Below are 15,742 nucleotides of genomic sequence, written 5' to 3'. Positions count from 1 at the left end.
AATATTGTGTGTATATAGTCCCTTATCCCCTCCAAGAATTTACATACTATTGATGTTAGGCTAACTGGTCTGGAATTCCCAGGGATGTGTTTTTGGGCCCTTTTTAAATATTGGTGTTACATTGGCTTTTCTCCAATCAGCTGGTACCATTCCAGTCAGTAAAACTTAGAAAACTCAGTCAAGTAATTGCCAGACCATTTTTTCTAAGTGGCCTCGGGTACAAGCCATGTGGTCCCTGTGATTTATTGTTAAGTTTCCTTAATTCTAGTTACTAATTTTAATTCTGTCAACCATGGGGGTGCTTCCTGTGATGTGTCATGAGGATAAACACTGCAGTTTTGGTTACTGAACCCCCCCCCCCCGATTCCCTTGTGAAGACTGAGGAGAATAAAGAATAAATTCAATACCTTCACCATCTCCCCATCCTTTGTAACCAGATGACCTTCCTCATTCTTTATGGGGCCAATATGGTCTGTCCTCCCTCCCCCCCCCCCCCCCTTTTTTTTTTTTTTTTTTTTTTTTACTGTTTACATTCTTAACCACTTAAGGACAGGACCTCTTTTTCAGACTCTGTTTACATGTTTAAAACATTTTTTTTTTTTTTGCTAGAAAATTACTTGGAACCCTCTAACATTTTATATTGTGTGTTTGTTTTTTGTTTTTTTCTATAACACACTAGAGAATAAAATGGTGGTCATTACAATACTTTTTTCACACTATTTGCGCAGCGGTCTTACAAGCGCACTTTTTTTTTGAAAAAAAATCACTTTTTTGAATAAAAAAATAAGACAGTAAAATTGGCCAAATTTTTTTTTATATTGTGAAAGATAATGTTACGCTGAGTAAATTGATACCCAGCATGTCACACTTCAAAATTGCGCACGTTCGTGGAATGGCGTCTAACTTTTAGCCTCAAAAATCTCCATAAACGACATTTAAAAAATTCTACAGGTTGCATTTTTTACAGTACAGAGGAGGTCTAGGGCTATAATTATTGCTCTCGCTCTACCGATCGTGGCGATACCTCACATGTGTGGTTTGACCGACGTTTTTCATATGCGGGCTCTACTCGCGTATGCTCTCACTTCTGCGCGCAAGCTCGTCGTGGTGGGGTGTTTTTAAAAACCTTTTTTTTAAATTTAATATAATTGATTTTATTTATTTTTACACTGTTTAAAAAATAAAATAAAAAAAGGATCACTTTTATTCCTATTACAAGGAATGTAAACATCCCTTGTAATACAAAAAAGCATGACAGGTCCTCTTATAAATGAGATCTGGGGTCAAAAAGTCCTCAGATCTCATATTTGGACATAAATGCAATAAAAAAAAAGTCATTTGAAAAAATTACATTAAAAAAATATCTTTTAAGAGGTATGAGCCTCACTCGCCTCTATACGCAGCTAGGAAAAGGACCCGATCGCCCCGGCCGCTACCGACGGCTCCGGTAAGCGACGGAGGGCGCAGGAGGGAGTTGGCACCTCTCCCACCGCAGATAGTGGTGATCTCACGGCGAACCCGCTGTGGAAACCACCGTTTATCGTACAGACGACCGGCGCCTGAAGAGATGGATTTCTCGGTTGTGGCAGCAGCTGCTGCCGTTACCGAGATATCCCTCTTCAAAAATAGGACTATATAAATACTATATACTATATAAATAGGACTAAATAGGACCATCATCGTGCGCTGGTTAAGTGGTTAAAGAATTTCTTGGTATTTTTATTTTTTTTTGCTCTCCTCCGCTGTGTCTTTCAAGTTTTATCTTGGCCGTCCTTATTGCACCCTTACATTTCTTGTTGCATTCTTTATAAAGTCTGAAATGCTGATGATGATCCCTCAACCTGGCATTTTTTGAAGGCCTTCTCCTTTGCTTTTATATACATTTTTAAATTGGAGTTAAGCCATCCAGGACTTTTGTTCGCACTTTTAAATTTATCACCCAATGGGATGCATTGGCTAATGCCCTTATTTAATATGCTCTTAAAACAAACCCATCTCTCCTCTGTGTTCTTTGTTCTTAAGATTGTATCCCAATTTTATGACAATTTTATGACTGCTAGCAAGGCATGCCTTTGTATTCCCCTTATGTTTCCTATTTGTGTTTTATACTGAAGCCAATTGACCTGTGATCGCTTTTGCCTAAATTGCCCCATATTTCCACATCCTTGATCAGATCTGTATTGGTAATCAGTAGATCCAGTAAAGCCCCATACACACTCTCAGATTTTCTGCTGGTTTTTGTCTTCAGATTTACCAAAACCGTGTAGTGCAAGGGCCTGCCTGATTGCATACAAATTGAAACTCCTAAGGTTTGACCTCCTATTATATGGTTTTGGCAAATCTGAGGGAAAAAAAATAAATCGGCAGAAAATCTGATAGTGAGTATGGGGCTTAACGCTTTATTTCTAGTAGTGCGTCTACCATCTGACCCATAAAATTGTCCTGCAAGATGTTTAAGAACTGGCGAGCCTTAGATTAATATGCGGTTTTCTCCACTCAGTCTGTCTGTATAGTAAAAATCCCCCATTATGATAACACTTCCCAGCCTTGCTGCTAATCCAAATTGGAATAGATCTGTCACCCCTTCCTCCCTCAAGTTAGGGGGCCTATAGCATACTCCCAGTATTTTCCCCTACGCTTCGTCCGTTTTGGAGCTCTACCTATAAGAATTCCATCTCCTCCCTAGCTCCCTTAGTGATGTCATCTCTCGCATTCACTTGTACTTTATTCTTGATATATAGGCATACCCCTCCCCTATTTTTATCCTCTATCCTTGCGATAAAGGGTATGTCCTTGAATGGTTGCCAGCCAATCATGAGAGCTGTTGAACCATGTCTCTGAAATTCCCTCAAAATCCAAATGCTCCTCGTACAACAGTATCTCTAGTTAACCCATCTTGTCTGCCAGACTCCTGGCATTGGTGAACATGCCATGTAGTTTAGACCGGTCGCATATTATCCTCTAATTGGGTGTTCCGAGATTGCAACAAGGACTTGCTACTATACTTAGCTTGGGTTTATGTGCTTTGGTCAACCTATCACTAATGCCCCAATACTACTCTCTGGAATATGTTCCGTGCTGACTAGTTCTACCTCTGGACCCTCACCCCCCCCCCCCCCCCCCAATCGCCTAGTTTAAAAATCCCTCTAACTCTTTGGGCTATCTTCATTCGCCGCTGATCTGCACCCTCCTCATTTAGGTGCAGTTCGTCCCTTCTATAGTACCGGTTATCGACTGAGAAGTCGGCCCAGTCCTCCAGGAACACAAACCCCTTGTCACGGTACTACTTACAGCGAATCCTCAGGCGAGCAGGTGACACTGGATCCCCCAGGGCGTGAAATCTAAGAGTCAGCCGGTGTTCCGCCAGTGACCCTCTCACGAAGGTTTGGACTTAGCTGCGTGCTGACCACAGGTCACGACCCCCGGGTTCACTCTGCTCGCAAGGGAAGTACCAGAATACACTGTAGACAAGGATGGATGGATGAAGCCAGGAAAGCCAGGTAGTGAGCCAAGGTCAGGGCAGGCTGCAGACAACGTAATCAGAACAAGCCGGGTGGGTACACAGAAGATCAGATCACGAGAAGTCAGGTAAAATAGGTTACACAGGGGAGCTTCAGGAACAAACATTGCTCAAGCAACCAGTGGCTGGTTTGAAAGGGATTTAAATAGATAAGCACATGAGGGGCTGGACAGGAAATAGCAGGAAGGAATCATATATTGGGCAACAGGTGAAGGGCGTCGACACCCATAGCTGGAGAGTGCACAGAGCTGAACACCAGACAGTGGACAACAGATGCCAGCTGACCCACTGCACTAAAGGTGAGACGCAGATCAGCTCCGCAGCTGATCTGTGACACCCCTCCTTACTACACCAGCTCTTCAGCCACTTGTTTACTTCCCTAATCTCCCTCTGCCTTTCTGGTGTGGCTTGATCTACTGGTAGTATTCCTGAGGATACTACCTTGGAGGTCCTTTTCCTCAATTTAGCTCCCAAGTCCCTAAAATCATTCTTTAGGACACTCCATCTGCCTCTGACTTTGTCATTGGTGCCACCGTGCACCATGACAACTGGGTCTTGCCCAGCCCCTCCCAGTAATCTACCTACCAGATGTGTGGTGTGCCGAACCCGAGCACCCCAGTAGACAACATACTGTTCGGCGCTTCAGGTCTTTGTTAGAGGGACAGAGAGGCCAATCTTTAAAGACCACCAGAATCTGTCTTTCCTTTCCCTTCCTCCCTCCCCCCTCTCACTGGAGGAGTTCTTCCCCCGGCAGCTAGGAGAGTCCCTCAGCTCCAGCAGTGCTGCTTCCTGACTGACTTCACCGATGTCACTCAATGCAGCGTACTTATTGGGATGCTCCAGCCCTGGGTCGGCCTCCCTGGCACTTCCCCCGCTAACCCTTCCTGACTTTCAACCATCTACTCTACTCCACATCTACTTTGCTAGTGCCTGCACCTCTTTGTCTCCACCCGCCTCTGTGTTGGCCCCTGCAGGCACCTGCCGTGTACATTCCTGGTTCTCGTTTAGTATGGAGGGACTTCTCAGTGCTGACAGTTGCTTCCCCAGATTCAGAACCTGAGCTTCCAGGGAAACGATGCACTTACATTTTGCACAGCAGTATTCATCCTTGATCGGATGATCAAGAAACGCATACATGCCACAAGATGTATGAGTCACCTCTCCAAACCCGCTGGGCATTGTACCTATTAACCACTAAGGATTAGCCTTGTTTTGAGATTTTGGTGCTTACAAGTTTAAAACAGTTTTTTTCTCTTTTGTTCACTGACTGACACAGCTCCTTTACTCTTGACCATAGGGTTGTTAAGCCACCTTCAGGAGAGGACTAGGCAGAACATGTTAACATGTACAAAAACAGAACTTTCTAGGGGGCGGTACCTTCATTAACAACCCCCCAGCCTGCTTCCTGCAGCTTCAGTTTTTTTTCTGCCTAATGAAGGAGATGGACCTAGGAACCCTGCGGGGCCATCAGTCCTGGGATTTTGTTTCAGAGGTTTCCCTTTTGCGCAAGTTTAGGTCCCATGATCTACTATCAACAGCCGGCTGGGTGACAGACTGGATACCCTTATTCTTGTAGTCTCCTCAGCTTGGCCATCGAGCATGTGCAGACCATAGCTACACGCTGGGTCGACCACGACATGCCCCTCATGCCCCAGGGTTGGCCGGTGAGCGAAATGCTCCAGGGCACACATATGACCGGTCTACTGATGTCTGAGTCAGTGTGCCGTGGCCAGCAGCCACCCCGTACTTTTCGGGAATGGGTCTGTGATGGAATGTCCCCAGCTCATCCAGATGGTAAGTACAGCTCTCCCTGCCTCGGTGGGGCTGAGCAGCTGGGCATTCCCTGGTAGATGGATTTGGGGGTCCCTCTCCTCCCTCTCTTCTTAGATAGGGGTCCCCTGGGGCGCTCTCACCTTGGGGATTGCTGAACCGCACGTGGTCGTTGCTGAGTTTCTGATTGCGAGTTCTGGGCCTTATGGTTTCCTCCCTCGAGGCGGTACCATATGCCCAGTTTCACACCAGAGTCTTGCAGAAGGAGATATTGACAAAATGGGACATTCTCCCTGGGTCGGCAGATTCAGGTGAGCCAGTTAGTCAGGGACTCCCTGTTTTTGTGGCTGAGGTCCCCGGCACTTTGGTCCGGTATGTCGTTCCTACCTCTGCATTGGACTGTGATTATAACAGACTCCAGCCTGACCGGCTGAAGTGGAGTACTGGGAGTACAGTCAACCCAGGGTCTCTGGTCGGGTGAGGAACCCAAGTTGCCGATGAATGTGCTTGAACTCCGAGCGATCAGGCTTTGCCTCTTCACATAGTTGATGAGACTACGAGGGCGCCCGATCAGAATGCAGTCAGACAACGCCACAGTGGTGGCATATGTCAATCATTGAGGAACAAGAAGCTCGGCTGCTAAACAGGAGGTCGCTCACATCCTTCAGTGGACAGAGCGACATGTATTGGCCATTTACATCCCCAGAGTGGAGAACTGGCAGGTGGACTACTTAAGTCGCCAGATGCTGGACTCAGGAGAATGGGAGCTGCATCCGGAGGTGTTCATGCTACTGTGCCTGCGATGGGGCACACCAGACACGGATCTTCTGGCTTCCCGTCTCAATCGGAAGGTGCTGAGTTTCGTATCAAGGACAAGAGCTCCTTGGGCAGACGTGCTGGTGGCTCTGTGGGGGTCAGTATCGACTGATCTATGCTTTTCCTCTGCTAAAGCTACTACCACGTCTGCTTTGCAGAGTGGAGGCCGAGGGGATTCCAGTAATTCTGACTGCCCCAGATTGGCCTCGTCGCCCCAGGTTGCGTAAGCTCCCTGGCAACTACCGATCTGAGAAGACCTATTTCAAGGTCTAATTCTCAATCCTGCTTTACCATCACTGTTTTAACTGCATGGCTGTTGAGAGCCAGGTGCTAAGGAACCAGGACCTATCGGACTCTATGATTTCAACTATGTTAAGAGCACGGAAATCTTCTTCTCGGAAAATATATCATTGTACCTGGAAGGCATACATCTCTGTGTGAGGGTAAATGATGGTGTCCCTGCTCCTATTCCATTTCCAGGATTCTGCTGTTTCTACAGCGAGGAGTAGACCAGAAGTTGGCTTTGAGCACCATTAAAGGACAAAGATCAGCCATGGTTTTTTTTTTTTTTACAGTGACCCCTGGCATCTCAATCTATAGTGAGCACCTTTGTTCAGGGAGTTTGACATGTAGTTCCTTTTTGGTGTGTCCACCGTTATCCCAGTGGGATCTGAACCTGGTGTTATCGGCGGTTCAGAAACCGCCGTTTGAGAATATCGGGGAAATCCCCTTGTTGACTCTTTCCCCGAAATTGCTCTTTCTAGTGGCCATTACACCGGCCAGGAGGGTTTTGGAACTGGTGGCCTTTTCCTGCAAGTCGCCGTATCTATTATTATTATTATTATTATTATTATTATTGTTTTTTTTATATTGCGGAAGATCATGTTACGCCAAGTAAATTGATACCCAACATCTCGCGCTTCAAAATTGTGCCCGCTCGTGGAATGACGTCAAACTTTTACCCTTAATAATTTCCATAGGCGGCCTTTAAAAAAATGCTACAGGTTGCATGTTTTGAGTTAGAGGAGGTCTAGGGCTAGAATTATTGCTCTGGCTCATAACAATTGTGGCGATACCTCACATGTGTTTGACAACCGTTGTCATATGGGGCGCTTTAAAATTTTTATTTTTTTTTCTTATTTTACTTGATTTTATTTTTTCACTGTTTTAAAAAAAATATAAATTATTTGGGTCACTTTTATTCCTATTACAAGGAATGGAAACATCCCTTGTCATAGAAAAAAGCATGACAGGTCCTCATAAATGAAGTCCTCAGATCTCATATTTGGACTAAAATGCAATAAGAAAATAAAAATGACATTGAAAAAATGGCCCTTTAAGACGTATGGGCGGAAGTAACGTTTTGACGTCACTTCCGCCCTGCTCTATAGTATGGGGAAGGGTGGGGGCCATCTTCCCCTCACTCGTCTCCATAACTGGCCACGGAAAGGTCCCACCTCCGATAACTGTGATCTTGCAGCGAATCCACCACAGAGACCACCATTATCTTAACCACTTCAATACCCGGCCATAGTCATATGACGTCCACAGATGGGATCTCCCATCCTGGGTGGACGTCATATGACGGCCTCAGTATTTTGCCGCTCCTGCGGGGGCCCGCAGCGCGGCAATCGTGGTGGAGCCCATCCCCCGATCTGTGGGATTTTCATCCCCATCCACCCCCGATACATGTGACCGGCCGTGTCCAATCCCAGCCGGTCACATGTACTGTGCCGTTACAGCGCACGTGCAGAGCGCTCAACGGGGATACGGCTTGTCACCCTGACACAGCCCAACACCGATCGCAGTAAAGAGCCAATTAAATTGTCTCTTTAACACGTGACCGGCTGTGTCCAATCACAGCTGGTCACAGAATGTAAACAAACCGCCGTAACAAGATGTTACCGGGTTCTCCTCACACACTGATCGTGTGTGAGGAGGAGATCGTGGTAACATCTCGTTACCGCCTAGTGTACACACAAATCACACTGATTACCCCCCCCAATAAAGAGGACCTGTCATCACCCATCACAGCCCGTCTGAGTACCCGAGTACCTGTCACCAGCCAGTCAGAGTACCTATTTGCAGCCCATGCCTCATAGAATACACATTGGGGTGTTTGCTTTCTGAAATGGGGTCGTTTTGTGGGTAATTCCATTGCCCTGGTGCTCCAGGACCCTCAAAAGTGTGATAGGTAGGAATGAAATGAGATAGAACGCATGAAGGTACCACTTCCAGGTTGGACCTTTGTATATGGCCAGGCTGTGTAAAAGTCTCACATGTGGTATCGAGTAGCAGAATGTGTTTTGGGGTGTAATTTTTGCTATATAAATGCTGTGTTAGAAATATCTTATAAACTGACCACTTTGTGTAAAAACAAAATAAAAAATAAAAAGTTTTAATTTTCTTTCCACCTTTTCCAAAGACTTGTGAAAAAAAATTGACTGTTCATAAGACTCATTATGCCTCATAGAATATACGTTGGGGTATCTGCCTTCCAAAATGTGGTCATTTTGTGGGTAATTCTACTGTCCTGGTGCTCCAGGGCCTTCACAAATGTAATAGGTCGTTGGGAAATTAGAGGTGTAATTTATGCTCCTAGAACCCCTGACGGTGCTCCCTGCATGTTGGACCTCTCTGTGTGGCCAGCCTGTGTTAAAATCCCACACATGTGGTATCGCCATACTCGGGAAGAGTTGCAGAATGTATTTTGGGGTGTAATTGGAAGTATGCATATGCTGTGTATGAGAAATAACTTATGACAATTTTGTAAAAAAAAAAAAAAAAAAAAAAATTCTTCTTTTTCCCAAGAGTTGTGGGAAAAAATTACAACTTCAAAAAACTCACCTTGCCTCTTACTTAATACCATGGACTGTCTACTTTTCAAAAAGGGGTTATTTGGGGGTATTTGTACTTTCCTGACATTTCAGAGCCTCAAGAAATGATAGGCCGTCAGCACATCTGATCACACCTGATGTAATCAATTTTCAATGATTTGCACCATAGCTTGTAGACTCTCTAACTTTCAAAGAGACTAAATAATATCCACTAATTTGGTTTATTTTTACCAAAGAGATATATAGCCGTATACATTTTGGCCCAAATTTGTGAACAAAAATGACTTATTTGCAAAATTTTATCATAGAAACTAAAAAAAAGTTTTTTTTCTTCTCAAAATTGTTGCTCTTTTTTCACTTATGTCGCAAAAAATAAAAAATTCAGTGGTGATTAAATACTACCAAAAGAAAGCTCTATTTGTATGAAAAAAATGATAAAAATTTTCTTTGGGTACAGTGTTGCATGACTGAGTAACTGGCATTCAAAGTTTGAGCGCTGAAATCTAAAAATTGGTCTGATAAGGAGGGTGTATAAATGTCCTGTATTGAAGTGGTTAAACACGACCAGCTCCTGAAGAGATGGATATCTCCGTTGTGGCAGCAGCTGCTGCCGTTACGAAATATCCATCTTCATATCCACGTGCCGACCTGTATGTACAGGAGCCAGTCGGCAAGTGGTTACATTTAATGAGGAGTGTGAATTTTACCCTATCCAAATTGCCTAACAACTATCTTGCTGACACTAATACTCGACACGACTGCACCCAGGTACTCGACACGACTGCACCCAGGTACTCGACACGACTGCACCCAGGTACTCGACACGACTGCACCCAGGTACTCGACACGACTGCACCCAGGTACTCGACACGACTGCACCCAGGTACTCGACACGACTGCACCCAGGTACTCGACACGACTGCACCCAGGTACTCGACACGACTGCACCCAGGTACTCGACACGACTGCACCCAGGTACTCGACACGACTGCACCCAGGTACTCGACACGACTGCACCCAGGTACTCGACACGACTGCACCCAGGTACTCGACACGACTGCACCCAGGTACTCGACACGACTGCACCCAGGTACTCATCACATCAATACAACGGCATGGTGTGATTTTGGAACAGGTTCCTGTACTTTGGTGCTGTTTCAACACATTTGAACCCATGGAATATGCAAACAGCATTCACGACTTAATTGCACTGAAAGTCAGATCACAGCAGTGTGAAACCAGCTTAATTCAACAATTGGTGATTATTGTAAAATTAATTTTCATATTTGCAACTTATGTTTTTATTGCTTTTTCTTTTCCAACAGCGAAGAGGTTTGCAAAAGAGGTTTCACAGTAATTGTAGATATGCGTGGCTCTAAGTGGGATTCCATTAAACCATTACTGAAGATTTTACAAGAATCCTTTCCTTGTTGTATTCATGTTGCACTAATAATAAAGCCAGACAATTTTTGGCAGAAACAAAGAACTAATTTTGGAAGTTCAAAATTTGAGTTTGAGGTAAGAATGGTTTTCTCTGACTGTGTATAATATTATTTTTCCAACATTAATCATGTATTTTTTTTGCAGGTTTTGGTTTTCCTTTTATTCTGTAAGTAGAGCTCTAGACAGGTCATACATCATTCGCTTTCTTCCATTCATTCAGGGGATTCCCCCCCCCTCCCCCCCCCCCCCCCCCATCAGAATAAATCAGCACCTCCGGCACCGATCAAGTGAAAAGTTTTCCAATAGGCTGGTTGTGCAGAAGTCGATTTGAGAGATACGGTCGGTTCCTGCTGAATTTTGATCTATGGCCAGCTTTAGAGCAAAATCTTGGTACTAAATTGCTATAGTATTCAGGTGCTCTCTAAAGATTGTTCTCATTTGTATAAGTTTTAAACTGTGTCCCTTTTTAGGATGCATTCACCCTGCTTCTGATTAAGCCGTGAGAACCCCAGCAGGTGTTTCTGCAGTTAACTTAGGCAGTCTCATTGAAAGAAATGGGAGGCTGCTGGCTCCCTCAGCTAATCAATGCCTTTAGCATGTAATTGCTCACACAGTGATCACATACAAGTAATCGCCCTGGGTGCAGACTGCCTGTGTACAGGGCCGATCGATTTCATGAGGTCACTGCATGAGAGGGGAATTAATCAAAAACGATGCAACCAGAATTTGGAGGAGCTGTACATGGCAACCAGTTGATGGCCCTTGCAAAGCTTTATTGAAAAAGCTGAAGACAGCAGCTGTGCATGGCAACCACTCAGCTTTTGACTGCTCCAGGTTAGTTAAATAACACCACATGAGACTACTGGATGGGGGTAGCAGTGCTTTCTAGATGACTTCAGTAGTTTACTGTTTAAAGAATAGGCAGTGGGCCAGGAACCTTTGTTGTTGGTGCCCCAAGCTTGTCTCTTGTATGTCACAATTGACGTATAAATATGATTTACAAATATAGCGGGTAAAAAAAAAGTATTAAACACGTCACCATTTTTCTAGGTAAATCTATTTTTAAAGGTGCTATTGACATGCAATTTTTCCACCACATCTATAACAACCCATGCAGCCCATACATAAAACAAACCAAAACAAATGAGATCAGCAATTTAGTTATGTTTAATCAAATGGAAGGACACGGGGAAAAGTATTGAATACACGAAGAAAGGAGGGTGCAAAAGGGCATGGAAAGCCATGGCACCAGCTGAAATCTGTCAGTTATTAGAAAGCAATCCTGCCCCTTGTCAGTGCAAATTAGTATCAGCTGGTTCAGTCTCAACTGATTGCCTATTAAAATGTGTCTCCCTTACCAAGGTGTCACACAAACATCTTGTGATGGGTAAAAGCAAAGAGCTCTCTCAAGACCTTTGCAACCTTCTTATTAGAAAATATACTGATGGCATTGGTTACGGAAGGGTTTCTAAACCTCTGAATGTTCTAGTGGGTACTATCGGGCCATAATCCGGAAGTGGAAAGAACATAATTTCACCATATACCTGCCACAACCAGGTGCTCCTCGTAAGATTTCTGACAGGGTAGCGAAAAGAATTATCAGAGTTGTCTAAGCCAATGACCACTTGTGGAGAGCTTCAGAAAGACATGGATTTAGCAGGTACAGTTGTTTCAAAGAAAATGATAAGTAATGCACTCAACCGGCAAGGCCTGTATGCACACTCACCATGCAAGACTCCATTGCTTAAGAAAAGGTATGTTGAAGCTTGTTTAAAGTTAATGCACAGCATTTAGACAAGCCTGTGAAATACTGGGAGAATTTAGTCTGGTCAGATTAGACCAAAATTCAACTCTGGATTCCATAATTCACACCATGTTTGGAGGTGAAATTGCACTGCACATCACCCCCCATACCAACAGTGAAGTTTGGTGGGAGCATCATGGTGTGGGGCTGTTTTTCAGCATACGGTAATGGCAAACTTCATATGATTGAAGAAAGGATTAATGGAAAAATTAACCAAGGCATTCAAATCTGCTACCAGGATGATGATGAAACGAGGGTGGACATTTCAGCAAGACAATGATCCCAAAGGCAAGCTCAATTGGTTTCAAAGAGAATAAAGCTGCTAGAATGCCCCAGCCAATAGAAAATCTATGGAAAGAATTAAAAGATCAGAGCTCATAGAACAGGTCCATGGAACCTTCCAACATTTGAAGACTGTGTGGAAGAATGTCACACCTGAGCAATGCATGCAACTAGTTTCTCCATACAGGAGGTGTCTTGAAGCTGTTATTACCAACCAAGGATTTTGAACCAAGTATTAAGTACATTTCAGTTAGCATGTTCAGTACTTTTTCCCTGTGTCAATCCATTTTATTACACACAACTTCATTTCTGAACTTCTTTGTTTTGCTTTCTTTGTATGGCTTGCATGGGTTGTTGCCGTAATGTGGTGAACACTTCATGTCAATGGCACCTTTTGAAATAAATTTATCTAGGAAAATGGTGACATGTTCAATACTTATTTTACCCGCTGTGTATGAAAGTGGATAACCAATTTCTGGAGAGGTGATCAAAATTGTGTGTGTGTGATATATTATAATTTTCAGCAGGGATACTCGATAATTAAAAAAAATTACTAGATAGGCACAATGCAATATTGACATAAAAGCTCACACACACAGGTTGGACTTTGGTCTTTTTTCAACCTTACCAACTACAGTATGAAACTATGGAAGCTACTACTGTGTTTTTGCGTTGCAGTATTATATTTTTGTTTTTTAAAATCCCAGTTGTAGGCTCCATGTGTTCTGATTACCCCACCCCCCCCCCCCAACCTAGATTTCAACATTAAGTTGTATCCAAAAACTAGGTTATAAAAAAAGTTTTATTTGGGGATTTTCAAGACTAATTTTAATAACGTTTGCTCTTTTACAGACTAGCTTGGTGTCTTTGGAAGGCCTCACCAAAGTTGTTGATCCCTCCCAGCTAACTCCAGAATTTGACGGTTGCTTGGAGTATAACCATGAAGAATGGATAGAGATCAGGGTGGCATTTGAAGATTTTATTACCAACGCTACCCACATGCTTTCTCGACTAGATGAGCTGCAGGAAATGCTTGCTAATAAAGAATTGCCACAAGACTTAGAAGGTGCCAGGAGTATGATTGAGGCACATTCTCAGTTAAAAAAAAGGGTTACAAAGGCACCAATTGAAGATCTTGATAATGAAGGACAAATGCTTCTGCAAAGAATTCAGAACAGTGAAAGTTTTCCCAAGAAAAATTCAAGTTCTGGCAATGCTGACCTTCAGAATTTCTTACCCAAAGTTTCTACCATGTTGGACAGGCTTCATTCTACAAGGCACCATCTACATCAAGTGTGGCAGCAGCGAAAGTTGAAATTGGACCAGTGCTTTCAATTAAGATTATTCGAACAAGATGCTGAGAAGGTACGTATTAAACTGTTTTAACCATTGCTAAAATACAGTTCCAAGTGAAAATCAGCTTGTCAGGTAAAACTGCAAGAACTGTGCATGTAGTGTCTGTTCAATAGGTTTTCTTAGCACTTAGCCATACCAGTTATCAAAACAGTCCTTTTATTAGCCACCACCTAATGTTTTAACCCCTTTTTCTTACAGTATGTTAACATTCTCCGGTAATGCCCCATGCTGGAGATACATTTATATAATTTTTCTCCCTTTTTAAAGCTACTACCTGACAGTGCAGCTGAGGACTCTCAATCCAAGGTATCACAAACTGCTTAAGTCCCCACAGGTGATCAGGAACCAATCAGCATGGTACTTATTGATGTGGTTGCTATGTAACCTGTGATATATTGATCACTTGCAAGCTGAAGGCTTCACTGAAAAAGGCTGCAGTGCTGTAATTTTAAAGCTGTAAATATCAGATTACAGATTTAACAAAAAAAATAAAAAATACATTTTAACATTAAACCTGTTGAAAGCTCCAGGGACAAAAAACATCTTTACCCAGGCAGAGGGTAATAGGGCGAATTACCTTATTCCTCTCTCCCTGCCAGACAGTGCTCTCCTCCTTCTGTCTGATGCTCTGTAATGGGGACAGGACAGCAGCATCCTCCCGTACACTGCAGGGCTACATTGGTCCTGCATTGTACAAGATGACATTAGAGCTGTGACTGGTAAGGAAAGGGTATTCATGGAATTGGTCAAAGAGTGGAGAGAGCCTGTGGCAGTCAGGAATAAAGGTAAATATATCAACTTATTCACCAGCCACTAAGCAAAATGAACAATTAAGCCCTGTAGTGGGGAGGGGGGGGGCCTGTTGCAAGGGTAAATATTTTTCACCCCCCAAGTTTAGCTTTTATGTACTTAAAGTGAAATGCTTTTTCCCCGTGCATTCCTGCTTTTAGTCTTATGCAGGCTATACATGTAGCAAATTTCTTTCCTGTAACCACAATTTCCCTATCAACACGAACAGTGTTTGACAGGAGAATTTCTCCTGCCAAGCCATTGTATTCTCCTGGTGAAAGCCATCCTCGATGGAGTAGACAGTGATTGCTGACGACTATACCAGCCACTATTGATGGCTTACAAAATCTGGTAGGTTGGTTGTAACTTGGTACATTCAGCCTGCCCGCCCATTGTTCGAATCTCGGCTGGGTCCTACTTAACTGGCTGAGGAAGTGGCACCCACAGAAATATGCGGGTGGGAGCTTTTTCTCTTTCTTTCTCCAATCGGTAGAAGAAAGGAGTTTGGCCTTAAGTACCGTTAAGGGTCAGGGTTTGTCCCTATCCATTTTTTTCCGGGGGTTGTTGTTTCTCACGCCTTTTTATTTTTTTATTTTTTCATACCTCATACAGCAGATAATTTGGGCAGTCCCACCTGCCGAGCCATTCTTGTGTCCTTTTGGACTTGAATTGGTCTTGATTGTCCTTGCAGAGGCCACTTTTTGAATCAATCAGGGGATTTTGTCAGTCCTTTTATCTTAGAAGGTGGCTTCTTTGGTTGCTATCACTTCACAAAGTGGAGTGTCAGTATTGGGGGCTCTTTCATGCAAGAAGCCATTCTTGGTCTTGCGTCACAAGGTGGTGATGCGTACTCATCCATTTTTATTGCTTGTGGTTTCTAGTTTTTCACTTGAATCAGGATAGTATCTTGCCTTTTATTTTTTTTTCATAATCCACAGTCGGCAGGAGAAGAATTGCTACCTACTCTAGAGGTAGTTCAGAGTCTACTTAAGTTGTTGTCACAAGTCAGGAATACTGGTTTGTGATGCCAGAAGAACCAGAAGAGCCCAGGTCGAATATTTAGCAGTGGATCTGCCAGTTTATCACTGATGCCTATGGTTTAAATGGCAAAAAAAAATGTATTTT

At 43.5% G+C, this 15,742-nt stretch overlaps 1 protein-coding gene across 1 annotated transcript in view; it reads left to right on the top strand.

The window, feature by feature from the left end:
- LOC143998051 (triple functional domain protein-like) overlaps positions 1 to 14,152 on the top strand; it is a 70,221-nt gene extending 56,069 nt beyond the window's left edge. Inside the window, exons 4-6 of the mRNA XM_077493826.1 lie at positions 10,269 to 10,461; positions 13,325 to 13,837; positions 14,096 to 14,152. Coding sequence (XP_077349952.1) covers positions 10,269 to 10,461; positions 13,325 to 13,837; positions 14,096 to 14,152 — 763 coding nt within the window. The remainder of the gene's footprint in view (positions 1 to 10,268; positions 10,462 to 13,324; positions 13,838 to 14,095) is intronic.
- The last annotated feature ends 1,590 nt before the right edge of the window (positions 14,153 to 15,742 follow it).

The sequence above is a fragment of the Lithobates pipiens genome, unplaced genomic scaffold, assembly GCF_037356315.1.
Source record: "Lithobates pipiens isolate NorthernLeopardFrog02 unplaced genomic scaffold, aLitPip1_a1.2 Scaffold_19, whole genome shotgun sequence".
In the NCBI taxonomy this organism is placed as follows: Eukaryota; Metazoa; Chordata; class Amphibia; order Anura; family Ranidae; genus Lithobates; species Lithobates pipiens.
Note: the sequence above shows the minus strand (reverse complement) of the source record. Positions and strands in the feature narration are given on the sequence as shown.